Below are 14,342 nucleotides of genomic sequence, written 5' to 3' on the forward strand. Positions count from 1 at the left end.
GGATTATGGGCGCTGACCCTGAAGTCCTCCCCTACTGACACTTCAGTCACTTACTCTGCCTTATTCCCCAACAATTGATTAGGTTTTGCACCTTCTCTAGTAGGAACAACGACATATTTAATCAGAAAATGTTGTTGTACACACATAACAAATTCCTCTACGTCTAAACTTTTAACACCATGGCAATCCCAGTCTACGTTTGTAAAGTTAAAATCCCCTACCATAGCTGCCCTATTATTCTTACAGATAACTGAGATCTCCTTACACATTTGTTTCTCAATTTCCCACTGACTATTGGTGGCTCTGTAGTGCAATCACAATAATGTGACCATCCCTTTCTTATTTTTCAGTTCCACACAAATAAATTATCTTGACTTATTCCCAGGAATATCCTTTCCATATACAGTCATAGTGTTTTTCCCTTATCAGTAACATCACTCCTCCTCCCCTCTTGCTGCCTTTTCTATCCTTGCTATAGCATTTGTATCCTGGAACATTAAGCTGTCAGTCATGCCCAACCCTGAGGCATATTTCTGTAATTGCTCTGCTATGCCAGTGCATGTTCCAAACCATGCTCTGAGTTCATCTGCTTTCATTGTTAGGCCTTTTACATTGAAGCAAATGTAGTCTAAATTATCAGTCCTACTTTGTTCTTGCTTTGTCCCTGCCTGCTCTGATTGATCCTTTTTCCCAAATGTCTCAGTCTCTGATTTTTTTCCTCACTATCTCCCTGGATCCCAAATCGCCATTTTACAAGTGTAAATTCTCCTGAGCGGTTCTAGCAATCTCGCTGCCAGGACATTAGTCCCCGTTCAGTTAAGATGTAATCTGCCCTCCTTATGCCAGTCACTTCTACCCAAGAAGAGATTCCATTGATTGAAAAATGAACCCTTCTCCCCTGCACCTTGTCCTCAGGCACACACTTAGCTGTTCTATCCTCCGATTCCTACCCTCACTAGCTTATAGCACGGGATGTAATCCAGATATTAGTACTCCCGAGGGTGTCCTTTTTTTAAATTCCTGCCTAATTTCCTATATTTTCCCTTCAGAATCTCATCCTTTTTCCTTCCTTTATCATTAGTTCAAATCTTCACAGTGACGTCTTACTCTCTCATTCTCTCCGAGATACCCTGGATCCTGGCACCAGGGATGCAATGTACCATTCTGATTTTCAATGCTGGCCACAGAAAAATCTGTGCCTCTGACTAGAGATCCTATCACAATCGATCGCATGAAATCCTACTTTTGCCTTCTTACAATACAGCCACTCTCAGTGCCATAAACTTAGGTGTTTGCCTCACATTCCCCTGAGAGTCCATCATCACCTACAGTTTCAAAAATTGCATGCTTTTTTTCAAGTGAGGATAGCCACAGAAGACTCCTGCATTACCTGGCTATCTCTCCTAACCTTTCTGGAGTTAACCTATCTACCTGACTGTACCTGCAGCTTTTCTCCCTTCCTATAACTCCCATTTATCACACACCCAGCTCCTGTAAATTCTTCATTACCTTCAACTGCCACTCCAACCGATCCATGCGATGTGATAGGATTCATAACCAAACACACTGATAGCAGACATAACCATCAGTAACATGGCATTTCTCCGTAATCTCCCACCTCACTCTACTAAAGGCCAGCTTTGCACTTTAACCATCAACAATCCCAGAAAACAACATAATCTGACTTCTCTAAAACCACTGCCCCAGGCTTACTTAGTATTGATGTTTTATGTTTTTGAAATGCAATCAAGAGACCAACCGCAACAAAGTATATAATCAGAAAAGAACCCATTCGACTTGTAGATTTACAAATAGTAACAGCAATGTTACACTTAAAAACACCTGTCTGTCCCATGCAGGTTCCTCCACGGTCAGCTGTGAATTTGCCTGTTTGTTAATTTTGCATTGATACACTCCGATGTCCAGAAATACTTCACCTCAAACAGCAAAGGCAGTAGCTGTGCAGATTTACTGTTGTTTCAGACAGCATTGTAGGTTCATTTCCCTGACCATGGTCTCTCTACTTTTATCTCCCTGCCTCCTTTTCAAAGAGCTGTTGTTTTGATATTCTCTTCCCCCAAGTTCCAAACACTGCAACAGCTTACAAATTTATCAAATGAGGCAAGTTCACCTTACCTGTTGACCAAGAAGCAATTCCACGATTCTGTGAGGCCCACCCAGTGCCATTTGCATTACAGACAAAAGTAGAGGCAGAAATGAGGAGGCTGGGAAGTGAAGGAATCGTCACACCAGTCCACTTTGTGGAATGGACAGTCGCACCAATCGTAAAGTTTGGCAGAACAGTTTATCTTTGGGGGAGGAGGGGGGGTTTCTAAGCAACAATGAACCATTTTGCACAACTGCGCAAATACTCCATTCACTCGAATACAGGATTTATACACAAGACTGGTATTTGGTCTATCCAGCACTCAAAGAGTCTGTTCTGTTTTTTTAAAAACTATCTGGGCACCCTTGAACGTAGAAGCAGAAAGATCCCATATTGGCAAAATTAAAACAGCTGGGGTGATGGGAAAAGAAGGCATTGGATGCTGACATTGTTACTTTGGTGGGGCAATGCCCAGAGTACCTCCAAGGACAAAAATTGCCACCAGCAGCTCCCATCTTCGGGGAAAACCTGATTTTGATTACATGTCAACTGTGAAGTCCTTTCATGAGCTCTAAGCTTTTATTCATCATTTAAAATGCTTGTATGTGCATATAGTTCACTTGTAAAATACAGAAATAACGATTGAAAAGTTGCAAGCAACTCTTGCAATCTACAGACTCCCAAAGGCGTTAATCATAGACAAAGGGCCATTATTTACCAGCAGGGAATTCGAGAATAAAGTTAAAAGGGCATTTGGCATGTAAGGATAGCTCCGTAGCATCCATAGTCTGGAAGAAAGAGAAATTCAAACATTGAAGGCGGGTTTAAAGAAGCAGCCTATACCTTCACTCGATACCAACCTGTCCCGGTTCCTCACTCATTATAGGACCACCCCTCACACAGCTCAGGGACAGCTCCAGCAGAGTTGCTAATGGAGGCTCTGCACCAGATTAAACCTGGTATTCCTGGACATGGGGAAGGGTGAAATGGGAAGTGGAATGCCAAAGCGGGACACAAGACTCCTCTTGTTCAGAGGATGAAGTTTGGTGTTGAATCCACGGGAACGACTTGGTTGCTATGATGTCAGGTCCTGTGACATGCAAAGTCGAAGTAAATGAGGCGATGCTGAACAAGCATACGCCCGATGTGAAAACTGCAACCTCGCAAACAGGGGTAAAGCAAAATATACCTATCCCTCAGAATATCCGCCAAGGCTATCCTAGCTCCCCCTCTACTTAGTGTCAAAGATGACACTGCAAAATCTGCAGTCTCGATGCCATTACTGCCTGAAAGAAAAAAATAATAATTTACGGCTGATACACTCTGGGTGCAAGAGCCAGGCTATGGTGCAGACACACTACCACTGTCCAGGCACAGTCCAAGATTCTGGACCTGATGTAAAAATGCCCCCGGGAAGCTATAGGATGAAAAATCGACCTATAGGTCAACCTTGCAGATCTCATTGAAAGTGAATTCCCTAATTTAAGTCGTCATCCTGGCCTGATCAGGGAATCCTGCTGGTAGATATAAGCCGGAATGTCAGTGGTTGTGCTTTCTGTAGGATCCGGCTCTGTGTTAGTAGTGTTTGGGTCATGACTGCACATGTCAAAAAACGGTATTTTATTGAATTGATATTACCTTCGTGGAGTTATTTTAAATGTTAAAGGTTATTAACACAAACTGCGGGAGAAACTCAGCAGCTCTGGCAGCATCTGTGGAGAGGCAGAAGCAGAATTAATGATCTGAATCCAATGACTCTTCGTCAGAAGTGGACCTGCTGAGTTTTCCAGTAGTTTCTATTCTATACCAGTCTGGCTCCTCTTTCACCACATTAAAAACTTCCCAGCTCAAATGGCAACATCCTGGTAAATCTTTAGCTGTAGTCTGTTCCAAAGCTATCACACTCCTCCGAGAACGTGGATTCCAGAACTGCACACAACATTCTTGCTTTGTGACCTAACGTGCGTCTTGTACAGTTCCTGCATAACAGATAGATATCGTGGTATTAATTGATAATGTTGCAGAGAATATCTCTCGTACTGGTCAAGGAATCAAAATGTGACCAGAGCAATATCTATTCAAACATATCAACTCCACGCAACAGCTAATATTAATGCAGTTTTCAAATGCTTCGTTGGTGCCTTTAGCCTGAGCTGGGAACTGGGAACTTCATTCCTGATGAAGGGCTTATGCCCGAAACGTCGAATTTCCTGTTCCTTGGATGCTGCCTGACCTGCTGTGCTTTTCCAGCAACACATTTTCAGCTCTGATACTCCAGTATCTGCAGACCTCACTTTCTCCTTTCCTGAAGAAGGGATCATGCCCAAAACGTCGATTTTCCTGCTCCTTGGATGCTGCCTAACCTGCTGCGCTTTTCCAGCAACACATTTTCAGCATGTATCGATGAAGTCTTTTAAATGTTATAATTGTACCCACCTTTACCACTTCAACTGCAACTCATTCTATATAAACACATCACCCTCAATGAGAAACAATTGCCTTTTAAATATTTTCCCCTCACCTTAAACCTATCCCCTCTAGTTTGAGATTCCACTTTCCTGGACCTCGGATACGGCCTGGCCACACTTTTCGACTCTGATCTCCAGCATCGGCAGTCCTCACATTCTACTGAGGGAAGGACCTTGCCAATACACCTTATTTATGCTCCTCATGAATTTGTAAATCTGCATAAAATCACTCCTAAAGCTCCTACAATCCAGCGATAAAAATATTCTGACCTCAACTGCCACTTTGTGTAGATCCTTGTGTAAGAAAGATGTGATTATTTTGGTTTGAGGGGTGGGGGGCGCGGTGGGGGTGGTCGGTTTACAGAGGAGATTCAGTAGGATGTTTTATTTGGAACGGAGAAAGTGGAGGTTTGGTAAAGTTGTGTAAAATTGAGGGGCACGGATATGGGGATAGTAAGCAGCTGTTCCCCTGAGTCGAAGGGCCAAAAACGAGGGGTGATATCAACTTGATGTGAAAGACTGGAGTCTTAGAAAGCATTTAAGGATCTATTTATCACCCAGAGCACAGTAATGTCTGAAATGCACTGCCTGGGAGGCAAGTAACCTCACTATCTTGAAGAAGTACACAAATATCCACTTATTTCTTCACTTTCAAGGAAATGTGCCTACACTGGATATTTGGGCAGGAGTGTATGTTTTTGTAGTACAGGTTTGATGGGCTGAAGGGCCTCTTCGTTTTTGTATGCATCTGGTTTCTGGAAATCCCTTCCATTGACCAATTCAAGCAAGTTCTAACCGTCGCTTTCTTTGCTTTTGTGGAGAACATAGTTACACTCTTACTCTTTCCTTCTGATCTGAACTCGTTGGCTTTCATTGTAACCGTTCCAAAATTAGTTGGATACTCAATGAGGAGTTTAGTGCTCCTCTGCTCTTCAATCATTTCTGTCAACCTGTCCAGTTCCCCAACACTAAGCAATCTAAACTGGGTTTTTCTCCTTGTGCAGAACGAGACCAAATTGCTGTGACTTTGGTGCATCTCTGCCTCAGTGTCTTCGTACTCATTGTGATGGTGGTCATCATTGTCGAACATTTTACAAACGGTTTGATACTGACAAGTAAAATGACCATGATTGCTTTGGCTCTAAATCGTCGATGTTCCCTTACACTTGTTTCCATTTTCTGCCTTGGCAAATTCCACATTACACTGGGCGGGCAGTTAGCTGGGCAGACAGTTTGTTAATACAGAATGATGCAAATACATAGGTTCGCTCCTGACACTGGCTGATGTTACCATGAAGGACTCCCCTTCTCCTGCTCATCCCGTTCCTGATGTGTAGTGACCGTCAGATAAAAATCCAACTCCGAACCCTCCCTCTCCCTCCAACAAGACAGCAGCCCCATGATGCATTGGTAGTATGGCCTTTCCAAATGTCCTATAAATGTTGTAGCTGTAACTACATCTACACTTTCCTTTAGCAGTTCCATCCTGACACCAATCACACTCTGTGTGAAAACGTCGTCCCCCAAGTCTCTTTTAAATCTTGCACATTTCTAACTTCACCTTTACCCTCTAGTTTTGAATTCCACTCCCCTAGAGAAAATATCTTGGCTATTCCCCTTGTCTATGTCCCTCACTCAACACTCAACCACTCAACCTCTTCCACTCAAGGGAAAGAGGTCCCAGTCTACCAAGCCTTTTGGCCTCACTCATATCCTCCAGTCCTGGAAATATGTTTGCAAATCTTTACTGCACCCACTCCAATTTAATAATATTATTCCCATAGCAGGGTGACCAGAACTATCTACAGTACTCTAAAGGAAGCATTATCAACTATAACATCAAACACACTCTGTCTCACGCAAACTCTCTCTCACATACACAGTCTCACATGCCTCCCTCTCTCACACACAGACACTCTGTCTCACACATACATTCTCTCAAACAAATGCACACTGTCTCACACACACTCCCCCTCTCTCTCACACACACACATGCTCTGTCTCAACTAAACACACACACATTCTGTCTCACATATAATCTCTCCCTCTCTCACACACACACATTGTGTCACACATTCTCTCTCTCAAGCACACAATGTCATACTCTCTCACAAACACACTGTCTCGCACACACTCTTTCTCACACACAGACTCTGTCTCTGTCTCTCTCATACACACTTGTTCCTCTCTCCCACACGTTTACACTCAAACTTACTCTCATCAACTCTCTATCTCTTTTTGTCTCATATACACTCTCACAGACACAGTCTGTTTCACTCACACAGTCGCACACTGTGTCTCACACGCTCTCTCTCATACATTACTAATCTCTCACACACACACTTAACACACACTCACACATACATTCTCTCACACACATACTCGCTCACAAAGAATTCCGTTCACACAATGTCTCAAACACACTCTCACTCTGTCTCACACATAAAGTGTCACTAACACGCACACTGTCTCACTCTCTCTCTCACAGAGACACATATACGCACACACACACAGTCTGTCACACAGGGTCACACACTCACTCTCTCTCACACACACCCTGTTACATACACTCTCTCACACAAGGACACTGCCACACATGCTATCCTTCACATAGACTGTTTCTCTCTCACACACACACTTTTTCCTCTCTCCCACACTTTCCCTCTCATCCTGACACACATACTTACTCTCATAGACTCTATTTCTGTTTGTTTCAAACACACTCTCTCACAGACGCACTCTGTCTTTCTCTCTCTCACACACACACAGACACACACTGTGTCTCACACACTCTCTCATGCACACACGTTCTCTCACAAACAATCCCGTTCACACAATGTCTCAAACACACACTCTCACACATAAAGTCTCACGCGTAAGTCTCTCACACACCCATAATCTCTCTCTTACACACATACACAGTGTCACACACAGTCTCTCTCTCACACACACACTCACACGTACACTCTCACACACAGTCTCACACACACGATCTCTTTCTCTCGCACACACTCTGTTACCAACAATCCCGTTATCACAATGTCTCTAACATATTCTCTCACACACAAAGTCTCACAGATAAGTATCACACCCACCCACAATGTCTCTCAATTTCTCTCGCTCTCTCTCACACACACGTACACAGTGTCGCACACAATCTCTCAGACACATACACATATTGTCACACACATATTCTCTCACACGCACACTTTGTCTCATGCATTCTGTCACACCCACAAGCACACAGGCGTTCTCTCACACACATGTTCTCTCTCTCTCACACACACACACACACACACACTCTCTCATATATACACACACCATATTTCTTTCGCTCTCTCTCACACACACAGTGTCACACACACAGTCTTTCTCTCTCACACAAACATACACTCTCTCACACAGTCTCACACACACGCTCTCTCTCACACACACACTCTCACAAGCAATCCCGTTATCACAATGTTTCAAACACACTCTCACTCTCTCACACACATACAGAGACTGTCACACACACACACAGTGTCACACATACTTTCTCTCTCAAACACAAAGACACACACAGTCACGCACACATACTCTCTCACACACGTAAACACACATACTCTAGCACGCTCTCTCTCACACATTTTTCTCTCTCTCTGTCATGCTCACACTCTCACACATACATACGCTAGCTTTCTCTCTCACACATACACACACACGTCACACACTCTCACTCTCTCTCAGACACTCCCCCCCCCCCCCCCACAAACACACACACAATCTCTCTCACACACACAGTCTCTCTCATTCAGTCTTTCACACCCACATGCACACAGGCGCTCTCTCACACAGTCTGTCACACACACTCTCTCTCTCACTCACACACACACTCCCACACACATACTCTCTCACTCACTCTCTCACACAAGCAGTTTCTCTCTCTGTCATGCACACACTCTCACACATAAACACATTGTCTTTCTCTCTCTCTCTCTCTCTCTCACACACACACACACGCACGCATACTGACTCATCAAATTTCTCTCTCTGTCTCAGGCACACTCTCTCACACAGACACACACTGTCTCACAGAGTCTCTCATATACACATTCTGTAGCATGCACACTTACTCACACACATTCTGTCCTTCATGCACACTCACACCCACCCACCCACACACAGATGCTCTCTCAGAAGTCTGTGCTCTTTCTCACTTTACTCCATACTTCCTCACACACCCTCTCTCACATGTCCTATTCATCCGTGCCTTATAATAGAAACAAGCCAGCTGAAGATACAATGACTGGAATTTGGGGGAAACCTCTGAATTCTGTATATAAAACAAAAGACTTTCTGTTTAGTCAACAGTTAAACCGCCCAAGTACACAAAACAGAGTGCTAAAGTAATAGCCATATGGATAAGTTGCAAAGAGAGTGTGATGAACCGATTAGCAATTTTTTTAACAAGTCAAAAGAAAGGGGAAGAGCAAACGGTTGCTTTAAACATAAATAGAAAAAGAGAATTAAATCGAGACAGGGACAGATTAGGGAAAGAAAGAGGGGACAGCTAATGCAGATTTGTGGCGAATGCTGATTTTACAGAGGGGCGGGAACTAAATTATCTTGTTCCTCAGGGAGAAAATATTGCCCACTGAATAGGATTAGCATAAGATCTGCCCACTGGAGATCTCAAAACATACCGTCACACTCTGCAACGCTATCTGATGTTGTGGTATATGAGCAACATACTCAGAAACACCAACTGCAATTTGCATAGATACACCGATTCTTTGAAGTCCTCAAGCAATTGAAAAAACTAATTCTTACGATTCAGGTGTTGCTTGGATTCCAGAGGCTGAAGCAACTTCTGACAAAGTTGAAACACATTCCCAAGGAATATTTACATATCCGAGGGATCGGAAAGTTATTGTTAGTGAATAACAAGAAGAGCATCAACGTTCAGCAGTTCATAAGGGAAGTAAACAACTTTTATTTCAAAGAAAATGGTGAATAACAGTTCCGAAATTTTACTTAAACACTATAGCAGGCACCGGTCAGACCACAGCTTGGAGACTGTGAATAGTTTTGAGGATCCTTATCTGAAAGATAGACTGCGCATTGGAGGCAGTCCAGAGAAGGTTCACTCAGATCCCTGATATGGACGGACAGTCTGACGAGGGAGAGGTTGGGTAGGTTGGGCCTGTCCTCATTGGAGTTAAGAAGAATGAGATCTGATCTTATTGAAGATTCTTATAGTGATTTGACAGGGGAGATGCGGAGAGGGGTTCTCCCCTTGTAGGGGAGAACATGGGACCAGAGGGGTGTCATCACAAATTAAGGGAGGGGTCACCCATTAAAGATAGAGATGTGGAGGAATTTCGTGTTTCAGAGGGGATAGAATCTGTGGAATTCTTAACTACAGAGGGCTGGAAAAGCTTGGTCTTTCTGCATATTCAAGGCAAAAATAGAGAGATTTTTAATCAGAAAGGGAATCGAGGGTTATAGGGGAAAGGTAGTGAAGTGGATTTGAGGACGATCAGATCAGCCACAAACTCTTTGAATGGGAGAGCAAACTCGATGGGCTGAATTGCTTACTCCTAGTCCCATAGTTGTATGGACCTCATTCCCATAATATATAGTCACATAATCTTGTGCTTTTTTTCTGATAAAGCGATGCAAAGTTATGTTGAAACGTGACAGTCTTGTCATTCCTCTAGATTGAACAGCCATGGGCACACTTTCACCAGGAGCGGGGCCACTGGCATCTGATTTAAGAATATATTTTGCCAGGTTCCAAAACCAACGCAGTGTAGAATTCTAGAGATCTGAAACCAACACAGAGAACACTGAGTAAACTCAGAAGGTCTGCAGGCATCTCTGGAGAGAGAGAAAGACAAAGAGAGGGAGATAGAAAACCCAGTTATTTCAGTTATAAACACAACATACTGCAGAAACCTAGCAGGTCTGGCAGCATCTGTGCAATGAAAGAGAAGGACAGAAAGAGAGACAGAGTTAACATTTTGAGTGTGTTGACTCCACATCAATCCTGTTGTCTTGCTGGTAAGTTTTTCAATCAGATAAGGGGATCGCTGTGTCAACCAGTGATGCTTTGTTCCTTTTTCTTAGTGTTTTAGTTACAGGCAGTCCGTCAGACTTGTCTTTGTGTGGTTAGTATCATTTCCTGTTCTCTCTAACCCAAGGTCATCCCGCAGACACCGCTAGAGTTTCCCTGTGACCCCATAGCTGATGATTCAGAGCTGCAGACCGATGTGCAGAAGCCAGATCCTGATCTCCCCCTTTAGATTTTATCCCTGGTTCCTGAGGTCAGAGGCGTGGGGCTTAATCCTTTCAGGGTCAGGCACCCTTTGGAAAGGCCATGCACAGGTCATACATGTTTGTCTGGCTTACTGATGGGAGAGAAAGGGGGAGGAAAACTGGAGGCAATTTACTCTCTTTGAAGATCGATTGGAAAGATTGAACCTGGTGAGAAGTCCTCCAGTGAATGAAATAGCAATGCCTGAAGTGCTACAGGAAAGATGTTATTAAACTGGAATGTGTGCCGAAAAGATTGACAAGGGCTGGAGAATTTGAGTTGTAGGTAGAGGCTGGATAGGCTGGGACTTCTTAACCCTGGAGTGTAAGAGGGATAACCTTATAAATGTTTCTAATATCATGAAGGAAATGGATAGGGTGAATAGCCAAAGTCTTTACCCTGGGAGGGGAGTCCAAAGCTAGAGGGCATAGGTTTACAGTGAGTTGGGAAAGATTTAAAAGGGATCTGGGGCGTACGTTTTTTCACAAATGATGCTGCATATTTCGAATGAGCTGCCAGAGGAAGTGATAGAGATAGATAACATTGCAACATTTAAAAGACATCTGTTATGGATTGAATTGCTTTCGATTAGAAAGGTTTCACAGGATAGGGCCCAATTGCAAGCAAATGGGGCTAGTTCAGTTTGGGAAGCCTGGTCAGCATGGACCGAGTTGGGCCAAAGGGCCTATTTCCGTATAGTATGGTTCTATGTTTGCTGAACTCTCTTTACTTGCAGCAGTTAAAGGGAAAAAAATATTGGAAAAGGGGGAGGTGGGTAGAAATCCATTTGTAATGCACAGATTGCAAGTATCACAGATAGCAATTGTCCACCGCTGGTAGATGGAACGAGTGGCCACATTCCCTGCGCAGTGAAGCCACAAATCCATTTACTTTCAGCCTCAGGAAGGCCCGAGAAGAAATTAAGTGTCTCCATGTAGTATTTACCCTCCCAAAAAGAGAGTAGTCGAGTTTATTTTTGATTCCACATAATATTGCATGTGATTCCTTTTTGCCTGCTTGTTTTCTGTAATTTCAAACTCAGAGCGACACAAGGAAAGCTGCCCCAATGGGGAAACTGTAAATGTGGGGACTGTGGGAAAGGATTCCCTTCCCCATCAGTCCTGGAAACCCACAGACACAGTCACACTGAGAGACCGTTCACTTGCTCAGTGTGGGCAGGCATTCAATCAGATGGGTCATCTGCAGAAGCACCAGCGGGTCCACATGGGAGAGAAGCTGTTCACTTGCTCATGTGCGGGAAGGCATTTACTCATTCATCTGCACTGCTGATCCACAACAGTGTCCACACCAGGGAAAGGCCGTTCACCTGCTCTCAGTGCGGGAAGGGTTTTGTGAATTCTTCCAACCTGCAGACTCGCCAGCTGCTCCATACCGGAGAAAGGCCATTCACGTGCTTGGTGTGTGGGAAAGGGTTCGCTTATTCATCTGCACTGCTGATCCACCGGCGGGTCCACACCGGTGAGAGGCCGTTCACCGGCTCCGTGTGCAGGAAGGGATTAATTGATTCCTCCAGCCTAAGGTCCCACCGACGGATCCACACCGGGGAGAGGCCGTTCACCTGCTCAGAGTGTGGGAAAGGATTCAGTCATGTGGGCCATCTGCAGACAGACCAGCGGGTACACACGAGAGAAAAGCCGTTCACGTGCCCCGTGTGCGGGAGGGGGCTCACTGAGTCATCTACACTGCTGACCCACCAATGGGTCCACACGCGAGAGAAGCCTTTCACCTGCTCAGAGTGCGGGAAGGGATTCAGTCGGTTGGGTAACCTGCAGATGCACCAGCGGGTCCACACCGGGGAGCGGCCATTCACTTGTCCCGAATGCTGGAAGGCATTCCGTCACGTGAACAACTTGCCGACACACCAGCGGGTCCACACGGGACAGAAGCCTTTCACCTGCCCGAGTGCGGGAAGGGATTAATCGATTCCTCCGGCCTTTGGATGAATGAGCGGGTCCGCACTGGGGACAGCCCGCTCACCATCTCAGCCGGTGGGTGGGTCATGTGTGTGCTTTGACCTTGAGCCGTTTTTTTTAAAAAAAAGCTACATTTTGTACACCTTGAGTGAGACTGGTTCTAATTTCCAAAGTAGGAATTTTTAAAATATTACATGGATTGACTGCCTGCAGGTTTTGCTCAAAAAGTGCAAATTACAATGTATCTGCAAATGTGAGTTCGCAAATGAAAATTCACCCAAAAGACTTGTATGTATTTGTGCGTCCATCAGAGACAGTTTGATCGTGCACGTGTGTGTGCACGTGACTAGGTATGTTTGTGTGTGCATGCTTGGTAAAATGTGTGATTGAGTATAAGCCTTTGAGAGGGTGGGTGTGTGTGGGGAGAGTATGTCTGTGTATCTGGAAGAGAGCAAGTGTATGAGAAAGAGCGTCTGCATGAGTGTGTTTGTGTGGGAGTGTACAGTACAGTGGATGTAAACCCAAGGTCCCAGTTGAGGCTATCCTCATGGATACTGAACTTGGCTATCAGTCTCTGCTCATCCACTAGAAACAATTAAGCAGTTACACAACGCACACTGGAGAAGGCTGGGTGGGACTTGTCTTTCAATTTGCTGGGAAGATCTGGATGCTGTGTTCCAGGGCAAACACATGTTGGAGGACCTTCGGCTCAGAGAGATGGAGCTGGAAGCCAGGCTCCAGACATGTTGGGAAGAAATGGGTAAAGTAACCAGACACTTTATTCCGGGAAATGGTCTTCCCCTCCAGGTAGCCTTCTAATTGGGTCAGTGGACAGAGTCAGGAGTGTGTGAGCGCGAGTCACACAGGTAAAGGAGATCTGAGAGAGGGCTGCAGGCCGGAGGAGCGAACTGGCTGGGTGGTAGGTGGTGTCAGTAACGACAATGCTGGGGAGTGGAAGGTGGTGGTAAGGGACAGAATAGTGACAGGCATTGTCTCCGTTCTCTGCAACTGGCAGCAGGAGGCCAGATGACATCTGTGTCGGTCTGGCAGGAGAATTCAGGAACAGATGTGAGCAATGTCGGGAAGAGAGATCCTCTGCTGCAGGCTCACGAGAAGTTAGAAGCTACAAAGACAAAGCAGAATGTAAAAGCTCTGGGTGGCATGGCTCAGCAGTTAGCACAACTGCCTCATGACCCCAGGGACCCAGGTTCGATACCACCCTCAGGGGACTGTCTGTGGACTATGGCACATTTTCCACCTTGTGTCTGCGAGTTACCTCCGCGTGCTCAGGTTTCCTCCCACAATTCAAAAATTTGCAGTTCAGGGTGGATTGGCTATGCTAAAGTGGCCAGACAGGTGCAGGTTAGGGTGTATTAACAATAGGGAACTGCAGGGCTGTAGGGTAAGTGGGTGGGTCTAGGTTGGGTGTTGTTCAGAAGCTCGTCTGCTGTGGGAAGAATGGGTTCCAGTTCGTAGGACACTTGACATCAATCCTGGAAAAGATGGGATTTGTGCTGTCACTCCCTCCACCTTCT

General features: G+C 44.9%; 1 protein-coding gene across 1 annotated transcript; it reads left to right on the forward strand.

Moving 5' to 3' along the window:
- Positions 1 to 12,123: 12,123 nt before the first annotated feature.
- Positions 12,124 to 12,813, forward strand: LOC132837310 (zinc finger protein 214-like). The gene is made up of 2 exons (XM_060856982.1): positions 12,124 to 12,375; positions 12,499 to 12,813. Exons 1-2 carry the CDS (start codon positions 12,124 to 12,126, stop codon positions 12,811 to 12,813), a joined length of 567 nt encoding a protein of 188 aa, XP_060712965.1.
- Positions 12,814 to 14,342: the final 1,529 nt, after the last annotated feature.

Source organism: Hemiscyllium ocellatum, chromosome 49 (assembly GCF_020745735.1).
Source record: "Hemiscyllium ocellatum isolate sHemOce1 chromosome 49, sHemOce1.pat.X.cur, whole genome shotgun sequence".
Taxonomy (NCBI): Eukaryota; Metazoa; Chordata; class Chondrichthyes; order Orectolobiformes; family Hemiscylliidae; genus Hemiscyllium; species Hemiscyllium ocellatum.

Excerpts from the sequence above, each read along its gene's own strand:
- LOC132837310 (XM_060856982.1), top strand. The coding sequence starts at position 12,124 with ATGTGCGGGAAGGCATTTACTCATTCATCTGCACTGCTGATCCACAAC. Across the intron at positions 12,376-12,498 it reads AGAGGCCGTTCACCGGCTCC|ACAGACCAGCGGGTACACAC; the intron begins GTGTGCAGGAAG and ends GGCCATCTGCAG.